Source organism: Zalophus californianus, chromosome 8 (genome assembly GCF_009762305.2).
Source record: "Zalophus californianus isolate mZalCal1 chromosome 8, mZalCal1.pri.v2, whole genome shotgun sequence".
In the NCBI taxonomy this organism is placed as follows: domain Eukaryota; kingdom Metazoa; phylum Chordata; class Mammalia; order Carnivora; family Otariidae; genus Zalophus; species Zalophus californianus.
This window is the reverse complement of record NC_045602.1, coordinates 74,656,901-74,673,912: the sequence shown is the minus strand read 5'-3', so window position 1 is coordinate 74,673,912 and position 17,012 is coordinate 74,656,901. Positions and strand designations below refer to the sequence as shown.

The 17,012-nt window shown below is 36.5% G+C and overlaps 1 protein-coding gene across 3 annotated transcripts in view; it reads right to left on the bottom strand.

Annotated features, from left to right (window-relative positions):
- SRBD1 (S1 RNA binding domain 1) overlaps positions 1–17,012 on the bottom strand; it is a 198,136-nt gene that overhangs the window by 14,432 nt on the left and 166,692 nt on the right. The window contains exons 17-19 of one of the 3 annotated variants that reach the window (XM_027623262.2): positions 15,515–15,621; positions 14,137–14,313; positions 10,697–10,879 (exon numbers count right to left, since the gene is read on the bottom strand). In XM_027623262.2, the coding sequence (XP_027479063.2) occupies positions 10,697–10,879; positions 14,137–14,313; positions 15,515–15,621 (467 nt within the window). The remainder of the gene's footprint in view (positions 1–10,696; positions 10,880–14,136; positions 14,314–15,514; positions 15,622–17,012) is intronic. The other 2 variants (XM_027623263.2, XM_027623264.2) reach the window with 2 other exon arrangements.

The following is a 17,012-nucleotide window of genomic DNA, read 5'->3' as shown; positions in this document are numbered from 1 at the left end:
TAAGTTTGGGAAGAATGTGACAAAACCTCTGAATGCAATTCTAAAAGAAGAGTTCTGAGATGCTAAATCCTGTAACAGGAATGGGCAAGAAACAGAGGTTAAGATGTGCTCACTCATTAAAGGTCTTCAGTACCGGGCACTTGTCACTGTCTGGCTTGACTTACTATAGCTCTATGGCAGGGAGCAAGGCAGGACTCTACAGGGCCTTCCCAAACCCTAGTCCCAACTATTTGTAGGCTATGAGTACTGTTGGGATCCATTTATCCATTTATCTCATCACAGAATCCTGTGTATCTATTGGTTTAATTTTACTTTTGTTTTTCTTTTTTTTTTTCCAGCTTTATTGAGACACAATTGACAAATAACACTATATGTTTAAGGTATACAACCAGTTGATCTGATACATTTATATAACTGCAAAATGATTACCACCATGGCAACTCATCCAACCGGTCACATAATTACCATTTCTTTCTTGTGGTGAGAACATTTGATATCTACTCACCAACTTTCAGGTACATAATACAGTACTGTTAGCTATGATCACCAGGCTGTACATGCGATCCCCAGAACTTAACTCATAACTCAAAGTTTGTGACCTTTGACCAACTTTTGTTCTTAAAAATTTGACACAAGTTTTTAGTAAATTAAGAATAAACATTACTGGTCTTTTGTATAGAAGATTCCCCCCCCAATTAAATATTTTGTCATGTTATATGATTATTCCCATCCTAGACCTGAATTTTAAATTGATGGTTGTTTACTCTCTGAAAACATACTTTTCTGCACTGACTGTAAAGGTCAGAAATGGGTACCTCAGCAGTAATAAAGGAGATGGTAGTGCTAATACTCATCAGCTACCGATACAAATCATTCTTGGTACACCTTTGCCTAGTCCATCAGAGTGGTGCTGCGTGTCATAGTCCTGCTGTGCAGGCTACTAACCACTTCCAGAAACTAGTCTCTTAAATGTCTTCATAATGGCCAAAATGGAAGTAACAATTAAATATTAGCTAATGCTTTATTAAAGTGAGTGCTAGAATTTTTCAAGTTAAATCAAGAACATAACAACTTTCAAGCTTAACTATCTAAAGTGAATCAAATTCTCAATGCAGGATATTCTTTGGGAGAACGCCAGGTCTCACTGTGACATGTACAAACCAGCATAATCTGCAGCATGAAGCAGTACCTCCTAGCACCTTATTCAAGAAAAAGGAAAAATCACATACTTGTCTTTGGCTCTCTTGATCAACCAAAATGGTATGGCAAAAACAGAAGAGGCATGGGGTGTGGCAACCCCTAAATTGGCTGTTTCTGGACTTCATTCTACTCATAATATAGCAGCAATTTTCCTCATGGCCCATATTACCCAACACAATGAAATCACTCACACATGAGGACATCGTGACAATTTCTAAATGATGACAGAAAATAGTAAAGTAATCCTCTTTCAGGGTCTGTCTCTGTTTTCTAGTCTGTAAAGTCTAGGAAGGCTCTGGACACACATGCTCTGTGAAGGCATGGAATTCAATTTGGGGAGGTCTGAAAATGTCTTCAATCCACCAGGGATTCTGAAATAAGTACTTACTCAACTTGTGGGATAGGCAACAGCAGAAAGGATGCTCTAGATGTTCTATCAACAATTTTGCTTATGCAACTGCATTGACCTCAGCCAGTTTATGCTAGAGAAAAAAATATCTAGATTGAAATAAAGCTAGACATTTCATTTTTAGCCAAAATAGGATAAAACTTACAAATAACCGTAACACAGGGCAATAATTAGTAAGTGGCCTTTGTGAAGCACAGAAGTTGTATACAGAAGAAAGAGCTCATTTCCAGATAGGGGTATCTTTGTAAGATTTCATGCAGGAGGTGACATTTGGGCTAGGTCTTTAAGAAGACTTCAACCAGTAGAAAGAGGAAAAGCGATGTTTAAAGAGTTGGAGACAGGAAAATATGTCTCAGGTCAGGTTTGGGGAATAGTTAATAGTCCAATAAAAACAACAAACATTCATTGAGCATCTCCTCATTACTAGGCACGTTAGAAACATAATCTTGTTGACCTCACAGCAATCTTATGAGGCTGGTATATTATTATTCCCACTTTTTAAGGTATACAGAGTCTCAGATGGGTGAAGTAAATTACCTAAAATAACTCAGCTGGTAAAACCAGCTATACGGCACTCCAAATCTTGAGCTCTTAACTAGCTCCAAAGCCTGATCTTTTAACTAGGTCACAATTAAAAAGCTAGTTTGGAGCCAGATTTAAATGTAATCATAATGATCTTTCAGATTAAGGATATCATACCCTGAAAGATGGTATGTTAGCACAGAAAAGTAACAAGTCGTGTTATGTGTGCTTCCTAAGGACAAATAAAGAAATGAGTATCTGGAATATGCTAGATTTGACTGTTATTCTCCAACATCACATGGCTGAAATCAGACTCTGCCTTTCCTCTGGAGAAAACATTACCTCCTCCATTAAAGGAAACTCTGTCTATTATATTAAGGGATCTGTAGGAAATGAATTCTTCACAAAGAGTGTGTAGAATTTTATGCTGTTCTGCTGCAGATATATTTCCTGAATATTGCATTAAAAGAATTCCCTTCTGTTGTTTTTCAGAATGAGGGCACATGCATTTCAAATGAAGCAACTTGATAGTGACTACATTTGGCATCTTCTCATTTTAAAGAACTGGGTATAGAGCAGGAGTATTATATTCATCCTAGAGATGTACCCACCTCCGCCAGCAGATATTTTTAAGAGAGAGAGGGTAAGGAATAATGCAAGGCTTTTAGGAAATGTCAATGAAAAACACATACACAATCCATAATACAGAAGATTTAAGTGGAACATGGGATTAAGAAACCTATTGCTACAGATAGATTTTCGTTCAGTAATCCTTTGAAGCCATTCTGTTCTAAATCTCTTTTACTTGTTTCAGGGCCTTCTCACATTTACTTAATTACTGCCTACTTCACTGAAAAATTCAAAGCTGCCTTAAAATCCCCTTCCTTAGATGTCTCCGTATCTTTACTCATCCTGCCCCATACTTCCCTACTACTCTTCCATTCCTTGATTCTGTTTCTCTCCCCACCTCACTCCTCACAGGTTGCTATTAAGGACTCTTGACCTTGGCATTCTTGTGGTCTATGGCCTAGTTGTCTCACCTCAAATTGTGGTGGTGGGGAGTGGGGAATGACAGCTAAATGAACAAGGTCTTTTAGCTTTATAAAATGTTACGACTGTCTCTACCATGTTTTCTACTACTTGCTCCTCTCATTTTGGCCACAGATGTATTATTGTTGTGGTCTCCCCATTCTCTGCTCCCTACAAGCCAAAAGCAGGAACCACCCTTTATCTTACCTCTTCCTGGACTTCCATCACATGGCTCCTTCTTTTCACTACCAAAGTTCTCAGAAGAATTATCTGTCTCTAATTCTTACTGCTTGGTTTTCCCCAGGCTCCTACACATTGGCTTCTAATCCTGCCACTTTTCTGAAATTATTCTCTCAATTAATGACCCCCCAATTGTCAACACATCCTTAAACCACTTACCCATTCTGCCATATTTGATACCATCAACTTACTGACCTTCCTTCATGACTTCTGTTTTCATATTCTATCTGCTCTGCCTTCTCTTCCTCCTCTGGCCCTCTAAATGTAGATATCCTCCAAGTTTTTGACCTTAACCACCTTCTCCTCTTGTTCTACATGCTTCCTTGCATGAGTGCATCCACTCACATGACTCGTTATCTCTCGCCTCCCACTGATAATTCCAATCCTACACATCAACATGTCTAGTCCAGGCCTTTCTCCTAAGCCCTAGGTCTGCCTTTCCATTTGCCTGCAAGAGATATTCTCATGAATATTTTAGCAACTCAAATTTAATATATCTAAAACCAAAACTTGTATCCTTCTTTCTCCCTCCCTTTATAACTCCCTCTTCTCCTCCCATTCATCCTTACCAGCCCTGCCCCAAAACAACAAATAAATAAAAAGGCTTGGTCTTCTTCTCTTGTCCCATAGGGAATGGTTAATGGCACCACTAACCGAGGCTAGTATTGAAAGAATTATTCACTCATTCATTCATTAAACATATACCTTCTGAGTGCCTGCTGTATTCCAGGTACTCTTCTGCAATCTTGCAATACATTCAAAGATCCTTGCTCTCAGGGAGACTGACAGGATACAACCAGCATAATAAATAAGTTGTAAAGTATGATAAAGGTGAAAAGTGCTGTGGAAAAAAGAGAAAGAGCAGAGAGAGTAATGGGGATCAGAATTACCAGGCTTACAGGTAAGGGCGTGCAGACTTAAGTAGGGTAGTCAGTGTAGGCCTTGTTGACAAGGTGACATGTGAGCAGTCTTGGTGAGATAAAGGAGGTGAAGTAGTTAGCTGTGCAGATATCCAGGGGAAAAGTGTTCCAGGAAGAGGCACCGGACAGTGTAAACACCCTAATGTGGGAGTAGACTTGGCATGTTCACAGAATAACAAAAAGGCCAGCATGGGTAGAGCAGAATGAGCAAGGGAGCAATTATAGGGACTTGGCCTTAATTCTGAGGGTAACTGGAAGAGATAGTAGGGTTTTATGCTGAAGAATGACACACTCTGATTTACATGTTAAAAGGATCTAGTTGTCTATTGTGCTAAGAACAGACTATCTGGCTAGGCAGTGGTAGAAGCAGGGAGACCTATTAGACTAATTGCATTAGCTGTGATCCAGGTGGAGATGATGGTGACTGAGACTAAGATGACTGCACAAGGAGTCGGTGAGAAGTGGTCAGACCCTTCTCACCAGGGGCTATATTAAAACGGCAGCACTACAGTTGGCTAAAGACAGGTTGGAGGGTATAAAAGACAGTAACTGGCTATGAATGGCAAAAATAACATGAATACTAGAGACACTGGAGGATGAAGTGGAAACTCACTGTTAAGGGAGGGAATGGGGGAAAAGAAAAGTTGAAGAACTAAACTTGGGTCACTCCTGTGGTGATTTCTTCCCATCTCATGGCTTTAAGGACCTGCATAAGCCCAGAACTCTTAAATTTATATCCTTAGTCCAGTCGCTTTTCCACACTCCAGACTCATGCATCCAACTGCCTACCTGATGTCTCAAACCTAACAGGCCTTCTACTCAACTCCAGGTCTCTCCCCTAAACCTTGCTCCAACCATAGTCTTCTTCATCTCAGATGATGGCAGTTTATCATTTCAGTTTCTCAGTTCAAGCACTCCAAGTCATCCTTGCCCTTACAAGAAAACCCCATCGGGAAATGACCTCTCTGTCCTGTGAACGACTTTGTGTTTCACAAAGGGCACCGACTACTGATTTCTATTATGTTTTTTTGTGAGTAATAGTTTTAGCCTATTTGATAGATTCCTTGAGAGCATGAAGTGCCTCTATTCATTTTTTATATTCTTCAGGCCCTACCACAGTGTTCTGTACATTCTAAGTAATAAATAAAACCATCAACTATAAAATTCATAGCGTAAAAAACAAAACCATAAAGAATATGAAAGTATGGGAAATACTGAATTGATCTGAGATTAGTTATCTTAAGAGAAGGACAACTTGCATAAAAGCAAAAAAAGGTGTACTTCATAAAAACTAAACATTCATATTTCAAAAACAAAATAGCATTATAAGGAGATAAAAAAGGTAAACAGATGAGAAAAAATTCCAGCTCATACAACAAAGTACTTTAATATTACTAGAGAATCTCTACATGTAAATAAAACTGGTAAAATAAAACTTTAAAAAAGTAATAAAAAGGGGCACCTGGGGCTCAGTCGTTAAGCGTCCGCCTTTAGCTCAGGTTATGATCCCAGGGTCCTGGGATCGAGCCCCGCATCAGGCTCTCTGCTCCGCGGGAAGCCTGCTTCTCCCTCTCCCACTCCCCCTGCTTGTGTTGCCTCTCTCACTGTGTCTCTCTCTGTCAAATAAATAAAATCTTAAAAAAAAAAGTAATAAAAATAATAAAAATAGTTTAAAAAGGTAAACTTTTTAAAGAACCACTAAATGACTCTAACTCAGGTTAAAAAATATCATGACCTCAATTTTCTAAAATATTATGTGAGAGAGAATACCATAAATACAAAAGTAAAAAGACTTAATGGCTTCACAACTTGGCGTATTTCTGGGAGTTACATTATGGCAGGGGAGCATGAAAGCCACTACATTCCTACCGGTTTTCTGATGTAATTAAAAATGAACTTTACTGCAATGGAACTTACTTTTACAGAACTGAGGTCAAACCAATGATGACTAATCATAACCTTAGTGAGCTTTTTTTCCCTGGAAAGACACTTGTGTAACACTATATGAAAGTATGAACTACCTATGTTGAGCGACGTCTATGATGTCTATACTAAGTATGTTAAAAGCCAGAAAGGACTATCACAGTTTCAAGGTGGATAATGGGGATGGTAAGTTTAATTAGATAAATTGCTAGTTCTGTTGCCAGGTTTTAAAGGTTGAGAGTTGAACTTCATGTAAACAAAATTTCCCATGAAATAGTCTGTAAGTACCCTCCTGAGAGACAAGTCTGCTCCCAAAGGAAGCATACAGAAGGGTGAAGTTACTGGTAGGGCTTTTATGCTCCACATGCAGAAAGTGTAAAAATTGGCAGAAAAGTCCTGCTTAACAGGAAGAATTCAAGATCTCTTAAGCTTCAACACTGCTGGTGGCATTATAAATTAGAACGTTACTTGGCAATGTATATCAAGAGCCACATAAACTCTCAAACCCTTTGGAAGAGTAATTCCACTTCTAGGAATCCATCATAAGGAACCACTACTAGTACTGCTACTAATAAATTACAGTTCAATCATGTGATGGAATATTACTCAGCTTTTTAAAAGAGAGATAGGCAGAAATAAAAAATTTGTGCTTATATTAGCAAGTTGAAAAATTTATGAACTATATTAGAACTATATTATGAAAACAAACAAAAATGTACATTAAAAAAGACATTGAAAAAAAGGCACTGATTTGCATGTAACAAAATGCTAATTTAGTACCCAAAGAGATGTCAGTTTTTGCAAGATGTGTATAAAATCCATATGCATCTTCTCAAATAACAAACATTACCATAATTACTATGAGACCATAATTTTTTTATATTAAAAAAAATGAGGACCATGTGCTAAGACTGAGAACAGGACAACGATGCCCACTCTCACTACTCTTCGATACAGTACTGAAGGCCCTAGACATTGCAATGAGCAAGAAAAAGAAATAAAGAGCATTAAAATTAAAAAAGAAGTAAAGCTTTCATCTATTTGCTGATAACTTAATTGTTTACACAGGAAAACTTAAAGAATCTCCAAACACCTACTAGAACTAGTCAGTGAATTAGCAAGGCTGACAGACACAAGGTTACTATGCAAAAATCAATTGTATTTTTACATATTAGCAACAAATTTAAAAAATTCCATTTATAATAATGTTGAAAAATATAAAATACATTTAATAAGAGACAATGCAAGCCCTGTACATGAAAATTTTAAAACACTTCTGAGAGAGAGGAAGGACCAAAATAAGTGAAAAGATAGAAATTCATGGTCAAAAGACTCAATAGGTATTATGAAGACATCTACTGTTCCTACATTCACTTACAGACTCAATGTAATCCCAATCATAAGCTCACCAGGTTTTTTGTTTTTTTAATGAAAATTGATAATCTCATTCTAAAATATATAGGAAAATGCAAATCATCTAGAATGGTCAGAGCAATATTTAAAAAAAAACAGTTGGAGGACTTACACTATCTGCTTCAAAACTCGGCGTATAGCTAAGATAGTATGGAATTGATAAACAGGTTGATGAAACAAAAAGAAATAGATGCACATTTACACAGTCACTTGATTTTCAACAGTCACCAGAGCAATGGGTAAAAAAAGAAAAGTTGTGTTGTTTTTTTAACATGGTGCCAAAATCAGTAAATGTTCATAATGGAAAAAGAAAATGAACTTTGACCCCTATTTTGAATCATACATGAAATGTCACCTCAGGTGTATCACAGACCTAAATGCAAAAGCTGATACCACCAAGCTTTTGGAAGAAAGCACTGAAAAATATATTTATGATTTGAGGTAGGCAAAAGTTTCTCAGGACAGAGAAAGCAATAACTATAAAAGAGAAATATTGATAAAGTAGACACTGCCAAAATTCAAAACCTCTGCTCATCAAAAGACACCAATAAGAAAATAAAGAAGTAAACAACAACCTGAGACAAGTTATTTGTGAAACATATACTGACAAAAAACTAGAACCCAGAATACATTTAAAAAAATGCCCACATCCCATTAATAAAAATGTAAACAACTCAATCAGAAAATGGCTAAATGATAAGAACAGAGTTCACAAAAGAAGGTATGCTAATGGCCAATAAGCCATGAGAAAGTGCTCAGCGTCACCAGAGAAATGCAAATTAAAGCCATAAAGAGATACTACCACACACACACGAGAATGGCTAAAATTAAAAAGACTAACATCAAATAATGGTGAAGATGTGAAGTAACCAGAACTCATATATTGTTGGTGAAAGCGTAAAATGGTTCAACCATATTGGAGTAAAGTCTAGAAGTTTCTAAGAAAACTAAAATATTCACCTACCTTATGACCCAGCAAATCCTCTCCTAAGTATTTTTCCAAGAAAAATGAAAGCAAATGTCAACATCAACAAAAACTGTACAAGAATGTTCATAGCAGCTTTACTCATAAAAGGCAAAAATTGGAAATGTATAAAGGTACTTCAACAAGGAGAATAAATTGTGGTCTATTCATACAATGAAATACTAGCCAATAAAAAGAAACAAGCTATTTATACTTGTTACAACATAGATAAAAATCTCTAAACTTTATGCTGAAAGAGGTCTTACACAAAAGTACAACCGTATGGTATCATTCATAGCAAGCGCTAGAAGAGGCAAACTATTCTTTGGCAGAACAAATTAAAACATGCAGTTAGCTCCAGGAGGCTGGGGCAGGGATTGTCTAAGATGGGGCATTAAGAGAAGATTTTAGGATGATGGCAAGGTTTGGTTTTGTTTTGTTTTGTTATTTTTAATCTTGAGAGGGGTTTGGGTTAGACTGATGTAGGTATTTATTTGCCAAAACTCAGCTAATACACACTTAAAATTTAATTGTATGTGAATTTTACCTCAGAAGAAAAAATACTGTTAAGAATTATAGAATTCCAGTTAATGATATGTATACTGAAGTACTAGCTGAAAGTATACTGATATCTGCAATTTTCTTTGAAATGCATAAAATAAGATGGACTGATGAACAAACAGATGGACAGATAAGTAAGTAGAAAACAGGCATAGTAAAATGTTAATACTAAAATCTAGGTGTGGGTACATAGGAATTCATTGTAAACTTTTTTCTTCTATTTTTCTTTATGTTTAAATTTTTCTATAACAAAATCCTAGGGGAAAAACAGGTACCACTGTTTTGATGTTGGCAGAGTATTATTCTTTACTCCTTTTTTTTCTATTTCCCAAGTGCTCTATGATGTGCTATAGTCTATAATTTTAAACACTTTTAAAAGAAAGGAGGGGCGCCTGGGTGGCTCAGTCGATAAGCGTCTGCCTTCAGCTCAGGTCATGTTCCCAGGGTCCTGGGATCAAGCCCCGCATCGGGCTCCCTGTTCAGCTTCTCCCTCTCCCACTCCCCCTGCTTGTGTTCCTTCTCTCACTCTGTCTCTGTCAAATAAATAAATAAAATCTTAAAAAAAATATATAAATAAAAATACAAGAAAGGAAACAAGGGATGCCTGGGTGGCTCAGTCAGTTAAGCGTCTGACTCTTGGTTTCGGCTCAGGTCAAGATCTCAGGGTCGTGAAATCGAGCCCCACGTCGGGCTCTGCACTGGGTGTGGAACCTGCTTAAGATTCTCTCTCTCCCTTTCCCTCTAGCCCTACCACCCCCCCACCTCCCGTACACTCTCTCTCTCAAATAAAGGAAAACAAATTACATTTATTAAAATAATCAAATAGAAACTTTTTCAAAACAAGCTAAAAATCTCTAGATCCAGTGAAAGTTAAAATATTCACTATTTTTAAACCCACTGTCATTTAACTCACTAAGTCTTAAAATATTTAGTGATGTAGCAAGACACTGTTTTTTAACGAATTAAAATTTTTTAACTAATTAAATGTGGTATTAAAACTTTTTTTCTTTTAAATGCCTTACATTAAACTTTTCCTTGTACTCAAAAAACCTCCCCCATATCATTCTGTGTAATGTATGCTCATTAAAAGTACATCATTTCTTAGACTCTAATAACTTTGCAGGGCAATATTTCTTAAGAAATCTGAGAGTTGGCTGTTTACTTTCAAAAGGGCTTTATCTTTAGATAAGCACAAGCTTTAGGCCAGGTGCTAGTCATTTGTGTCTCGTTAATTTCCAAAACAAACAGAGGAGAGTGCCATGCAATTTCCATTACACACACTTCACCATTAGTACCAGGGTTTATTAGCTTGACACTGCTCCAGGAATAATGGTTTCATTCCTCACTGAAATAAAATAATGTGCCACATAACTCAGCAATGTGGAACTTCTGAAAAATGTTGTCATGTTAAACATGGTCATATTTTTTAAATCTCTATTGTGCCAAAACAAAGGCCATTTGCTGTAGGGAACTCACTCTGGCCGCGGAGCATTCTCACGTGGGCCTCAGACTTACCTCATTGCTATGTCATACGATTCCGGGTGAATGCAAGTTTGGTCCAAAGGATTTGGCTTCAGCACAACATTCACTGCAGTTTTGCTCTTCTTCTTGCCCTGCTTCTCATTTGTGACCTCAACACCTGCTGAAGATGTCACAGCAACTCCCTGAACTTGACCGGCAGATTCAGTTTGCTGACTACTGTAACCATTTAAAAAGTCAAGGAGTGGGAGGGGAGGGAAGGTTGGGAAGAAACGAAGTGTTTAAAATGTGTTTATTTCTCTGCCATGCAAATACACACAAACAGCACCCACAGTCTGACCATTCGTCTCATAGAAATTATCACGTATTTATTTAAACACTATTAATAGAGTTTCCTGTTACTTAAAGCCAAACACAATCCTGATTCAGCCTGTATAATTGGCATTTTACAAGAGAAGAGAGAAAAACGAGGGTAAGTAAATTAAATAAAAAAAAAGAGAAGGAGAAAGAGAAGATGATTTCCCAGAACTGAAGAGAATTACAAGTTCTTAAATTAAAAGAACCTACTGAGTACAAAATAGGATGAATGGAAAACGACTCAGGTTTGACATATTGTGGGGCAACTTTAAAATATGATTTAAAATCAAGAGAGAAATATAAAACAGATTACCTCAAAAGGAACTAGAATCAGACAGGCATCAGATTTCTCATTGATAAACATCAGATGCCAGAACACAGTGAACCAGTTATCTTAAAAGTTCTGAGAGAAAATGATTTTGAATCTAGAATCATATATCTCACCAAACTAGCATTCATATAGGAGGGTAAATTAAAATCATTTTCAGACATGTCAGGACTAAAGTATAACCCATATAATATACCCTCTCTGAAAAGAATTTCTTAAGGATATACTCCTGGCAAAAACAACAAGTTCAAGAAAAGTGATAATGGGGGCTACAAGAAACAGTGATGGGCACAGAGACTATAAAAACTTATTAACTGCTCATGATTTATGGAAATATATATAAAGGAAGTCTGAAACTAAAATTAAAATCCCAGGTCATCTCCTCATGGGACATACAGTTGAAGAGAAGAAGGCTGGGTAAAGTCCTACGGTGCTAGTCTTCTCCAGGAGGAGGACAGAGACACCTATTAACTGCAGAAGCCAGTCCAAATGACACTTAAGGATAATCACCAGAAAAAAAGACATACGACTTGCAATCACTAAGGGGAGATAAAAATGAGGTGGGAAAACTTGTTAGCTGAGAAATCTAACAAACAGCATGAAAGGAAATCAGAAAGCATGATGATGAGAAAATATATAATAGATATAAGATTAAGCCCAAACGTATCAATAAATACAATAAATGTGAAGGTATGAATATAAAATTGAAAACCATGAAATCTACTGGTCTATAAGAGTCGTATCAAAAATTAAATGTCATAGAAAGTTTGAAAATAAAAAAAAATACCAAGCATACTGAAAAGGCAAATGTAGCAACATTGCTAACAAAATAGATTTCAAAGCAAAAAACACTCAATGAGATAGCAGTAGTCCATTCTGAATAAAGGTCTGACCTATCAAGATGTAACAGTCATGAATTTTCAAGTACTTCATTATCAGCTGAAAAAACATACGGCTTTAAAAACAACCCAAATGTTCATCAATACAGCACCAATTACATTATGGCCCACCCATAAATTAAATATTATGCAGACATTATATATAATGACATACATCTATATGTAATATGTGGAAAGAAGTCCAAGATATATTACTGAAACAAATAAAGCAAGTTTCAAATAGTTGGACAGCACAATCCCTACTATATGCATTTTTAAATAATAAAGATACAAGTTGATCTAAGTATAAATTTACTTTCAGAAAGCAATATGTAAGAAACTATTTTGAAGTGAGAGGTTGAGGTGCCCTTTACTTTTCATTTTATTCTTTTTTATACTGTGTGAATTTTCTAACCAAGTGTTCCAAAAACATATAAACTAAGAAACATGGGATTATTTTATCAATTGTTTTTTATTTCCAGCTTCTAGGTTTTGTTGTCCGATGTTCTGCAAAACCTACCCATGTTTTCTTCTGGTACTTTTACAGTTTCACTTCTATTTAAGTCTATGATCCATCTGGGTTGTATTTGGGTATAAGATATAAGGTAGAACTAGAGCTTCCCCTAGGCATATCAAATTCCTGCCAGTTGTCGCAAGACTGCTTCTTGGACAGTTAATCAATTTTCCCCACTGTTTGAAACTTCTTTATCATAAACTAAATTCTGCCTGTTTTGGTGAATTTCAGACTCTCTTCTCTTCCATTTCTACATTAAAACTAAATGGTTATGTAACTATAATTTTGTATTATTATTATTATTATCATCATCCAGCAGGGCTGGTTTTCCCTCATTAGTCTTTTACAGAATAAAGATTATTTTTCCATATTACCTCTATTACAATTTTGTCAGAAGAAAAAAATAATATGAATGAAACAGGTAGTCCCAAAGTAGTAAATACATAAAAACTAGTCTTTCGGGATGCCTGAGTGGCTCAGGTTAAGCAGCCAACTCTTGATTTTGGCTCAGGTCATGATCTTGGGGTCCTGGGATTGAGCTCCGCATCAGGCTCTGCACTCAGAGGGGTATCTGCTTGAGATTCTCTCTCTCCCACTCTCCCTCTGCCCTTCCCCCCACTCACACTCTCTCTCTCTCTAAAATAAGTAAATAAATCTTTAAAAAAACCCCACTATTCTTTCATGATGTTAAATGTTTAGGAAGTTTACCCAAATTCTTTGCTTTTGTGCTACCAGGATTAGCAATTAAGGGCAAGAATTTAGTTCTTAATCTACACAACTGATAATTATTCTTTGGTCAGTTTTCAGGGAGGAGGGAATGGGGAGGCCCAACTACACATAGGGAAACAGCTGTCAATATAAAGTGGCCACTGTAAAGTCCTCTGTGTCACCTTATCTTGTACAAATTCTTCCCACTTGGGATGCTACAATCACACTGGCCTTAGTTTCATTTCCTGAATACCCCACATTTGGTCATGCTTGGGACTCCGCACATGTACTATATGCTCTGCGTAGAATGCTTTCCTTCCAATCCCTGTGTGCCTAGCTCCTTCATTTCATTCAAAATTAGGCTCAAATAACATTTCAGTGAATAACTCATATAAAGCGTAATCAACTCATACTGTTCCCCAAGACAGTGTCACATCTCTGTTTTAATTTGTATAATTTACACATCTGAAACTATTTATTTTACTAGTTAAAATTTAACTTCATGAGAGCAGGGAATTTGTTGATTTGTTCACTGCTGGATTCCCAGTGCCTAGCAAAGATTAGAGAGTCAACACATGTTGAAGGAAGGAATGAACAAATGGACACCTAGGACTGAGGACAGTAAGCAGGAGGGGCAATAGTAAAAGAGGAGAGTGAAAACAGAACGCTGAGCAGATACTTTACTAATCACCTGCAAAATGTTCGGATATAATCCTGGTTGATTCTGATGAAGCCAGCACACTGTTGGAAAGATTTTGGACCCAGACCTTTCACTTTCTTTAGCTGCTCTCGACTGACGAAGGGCCCATTTTTCTCTCGCCATTCAATAATACTTTTGGCTCGGTTGGCATTAAGTCCTGCAATATGCCTAGAAAAAGTAAAAAAAACGAGTAATGTGGCAGACACAAGAGTTCTAATAGTATTCCAAAAGGGAGTTAAATAAAAGAGACAAAGGGGGACAGAGTTGTCCAAGAGGAGACAAGGACAAGAGAATGCAGAATAATGATAAAACCAGTAGCTCTCATAAAGATGCTGGTAAACTGGTTCACACTGGTACAAGAAAAAGAACTGCTCCCCACAGTTCTATACTATTCACATTCCTTGTATTTATGAAGCAAGTAATAATTCTGCCTATTCCTGTTTTGTTTACAAAGTGAGTTAGCAGCAAAAGTTACAACAGCTACAGTTGCATTGTACTACCCTATTTTTTTTAATCAGCCTGTTCTCATTAACGTAAAGACTTGAACTACAGAAAGGTACTTATCCATGAATGTCATGGTTAGTATAAAAGTATAAAAACTGTAATACTAGGTAGTTTGCTTGGTGTTAATTAAAAAATTACAATTTAAGAGATTTTTAATTCTATTATTGAATTCCATACATAAAATTATGGAATGTTTGTAGCTGTGGTAGAAAAGCAACACCTTAAAACGTAAGGGATATTTTCTGCTATCCTAGTCTCAAAGCAAAAGAGTCCAGATCTTTTACAGAGGTCCAGAATTTCATGCTGCATCAGCAGACTTGTGTACACAAGTGCAAAACTGTGAACGAAAAAAGCAGCTCTTCTATAACCACAGTAAAAGAGGACAGAGCATATAAGATGTGATTACAGTACGATAAGGATTTTGATACGTGACTTGCAGAATCAAGGTAAAAATATGGTAACCATAGCTTGAACCCTCAGAATTTATCTTTCGGTTACTGCCAGCTTTGACAGATGTATGCACAAGACTGAACTGGTGAAAAATACCTACTCTCATGTGGTGGGAAACAGCTCTTTTCCACGTTAACCTTATTTAAATTCTATTAGCAACACTAATGCACTCAATGGTTACCATATGTTCTTCACTTTAGATTTGCAGTATTAAAAATGATAATATGAATTGTTACAATTCTTTTCTTAAATGATGTCTTCCCCTCAAACTGATTAGCTCAAGCAATGTACGATCTCATAGATTTTCTATACTTGACAACTTTACACGTCTCCTTATTTTAGCTAAATTTGAACTGAATATCAGTCAGTTAAACTTAAGATTCTGTGATCTTCAGCCATAGACCTCGTGTCTCACCTTAACAAAACTTCTGAACAGATGTTAATATCCACTCCCACAAAGCTGACACATTCTTCTACAACACTGTCCAGTGTTGCCTTGAGTAAAGTCTGAGATACATCGTGCTAAAAAAAGACAAAGATCAAATGTCAACCCAAAGTGAAGGACATGCAGTTTTTGGACTATTTCTTACATACCTATATTACTGGTAGCTGGCTGAGACACAGCATAATAAATTTTTTCATTTTTCTTAAACATATGGTTAGTATGTAATTGAGCTGAACTGAAGGAATCTGTTTTCTTACTCTCTAAATCACTCATACACCTAACTTCAATATAACAGCGCCAGTAATTTTTGCTTTCCCAGAATTCTACCAGAGCAGTGGTTCTCAAACCTTAGTTTGCCCTCAAAATCACCTGAACAGCTTGTTAAAACACAGGCTGCCAGGCCGCCTACCCAGAGTTTCTGACTCAGTAGGTTTAGATGGGGGGCCTGAGAATGTGCATTCTAAGCAGCTCTCGGGTGATGCTGTTGCTGCTGGTTCCAGGAGCACAAGTTGAGACATACTGGTCTCCATCATTCACACAGTACCTGGCAGTGTTATCTTCACTTACATGTGTATATTATCCCTTAGTTCTTCTTAAGAGAAGAGAGAGTAAATTATAGTATAGTGTATACATTAATATACAATAAGTCTTACAGCAAATCAAAGTCTCATGTTTCATCACATTAAAGATACTATTGCTTATAAGATGCACTGTTATTTACCACTAAGAAAGAAAATACAGTGCCTATTAAATCATGACACAACACTTTATTACTTGAAATTTTTATTTTTTGAACTGAAAGAATTTTTAGACTTATTTAGAAAGTTCTTAAATCATCCATCATGCATAGATAAAAAAGAAAATATAAGCAATCTAAACTGGTTACGGTATTCCTAAAATTTCTTCACATTCAGCATTCAAATCTTCTGGTCTAAGTTTTTTACTCAGAGTCTTAGATGTCCAAATTTTTCCATTCACTATTGTCTTTTACTCTCTTAAGATCCTAGGTAATGTAGCATTTCCTGAAAGAGTAATATTCTCTAGTGTCAGATTTTCTTTAAAGCTTCCGATGCTCATTCTGTAAGCTTTGATAGTGGTTCTATCTTAATCTTAAGTAAGTATCAACAGAAGAGACTCTGGACAACAACAAAACTATTCTTTCCTTAAAGGTCCTTACATGTTTTACTGTTCAACAGTTTGTTGACTAAAACAGTGAAGGGTCTGCTGTTCAGTCATGACTCCAAGATTAACAACTGAGGACACACAGGAACTACACCAGGATTTGCCATGAAGCCAACAGCAACTGTAAGACACCATTAATTGTTCAGAAGCATCCTGATTTCAGAAATGTTAGAATGTAAGAAAATGTGCATCTTAGAATTTATAAAAGACAGTATTTGAAAGTAAATATTTGTTGGCTAACTGATGAGTACCTCATAATATACTTGATGTTATTCGTAATTCTAAA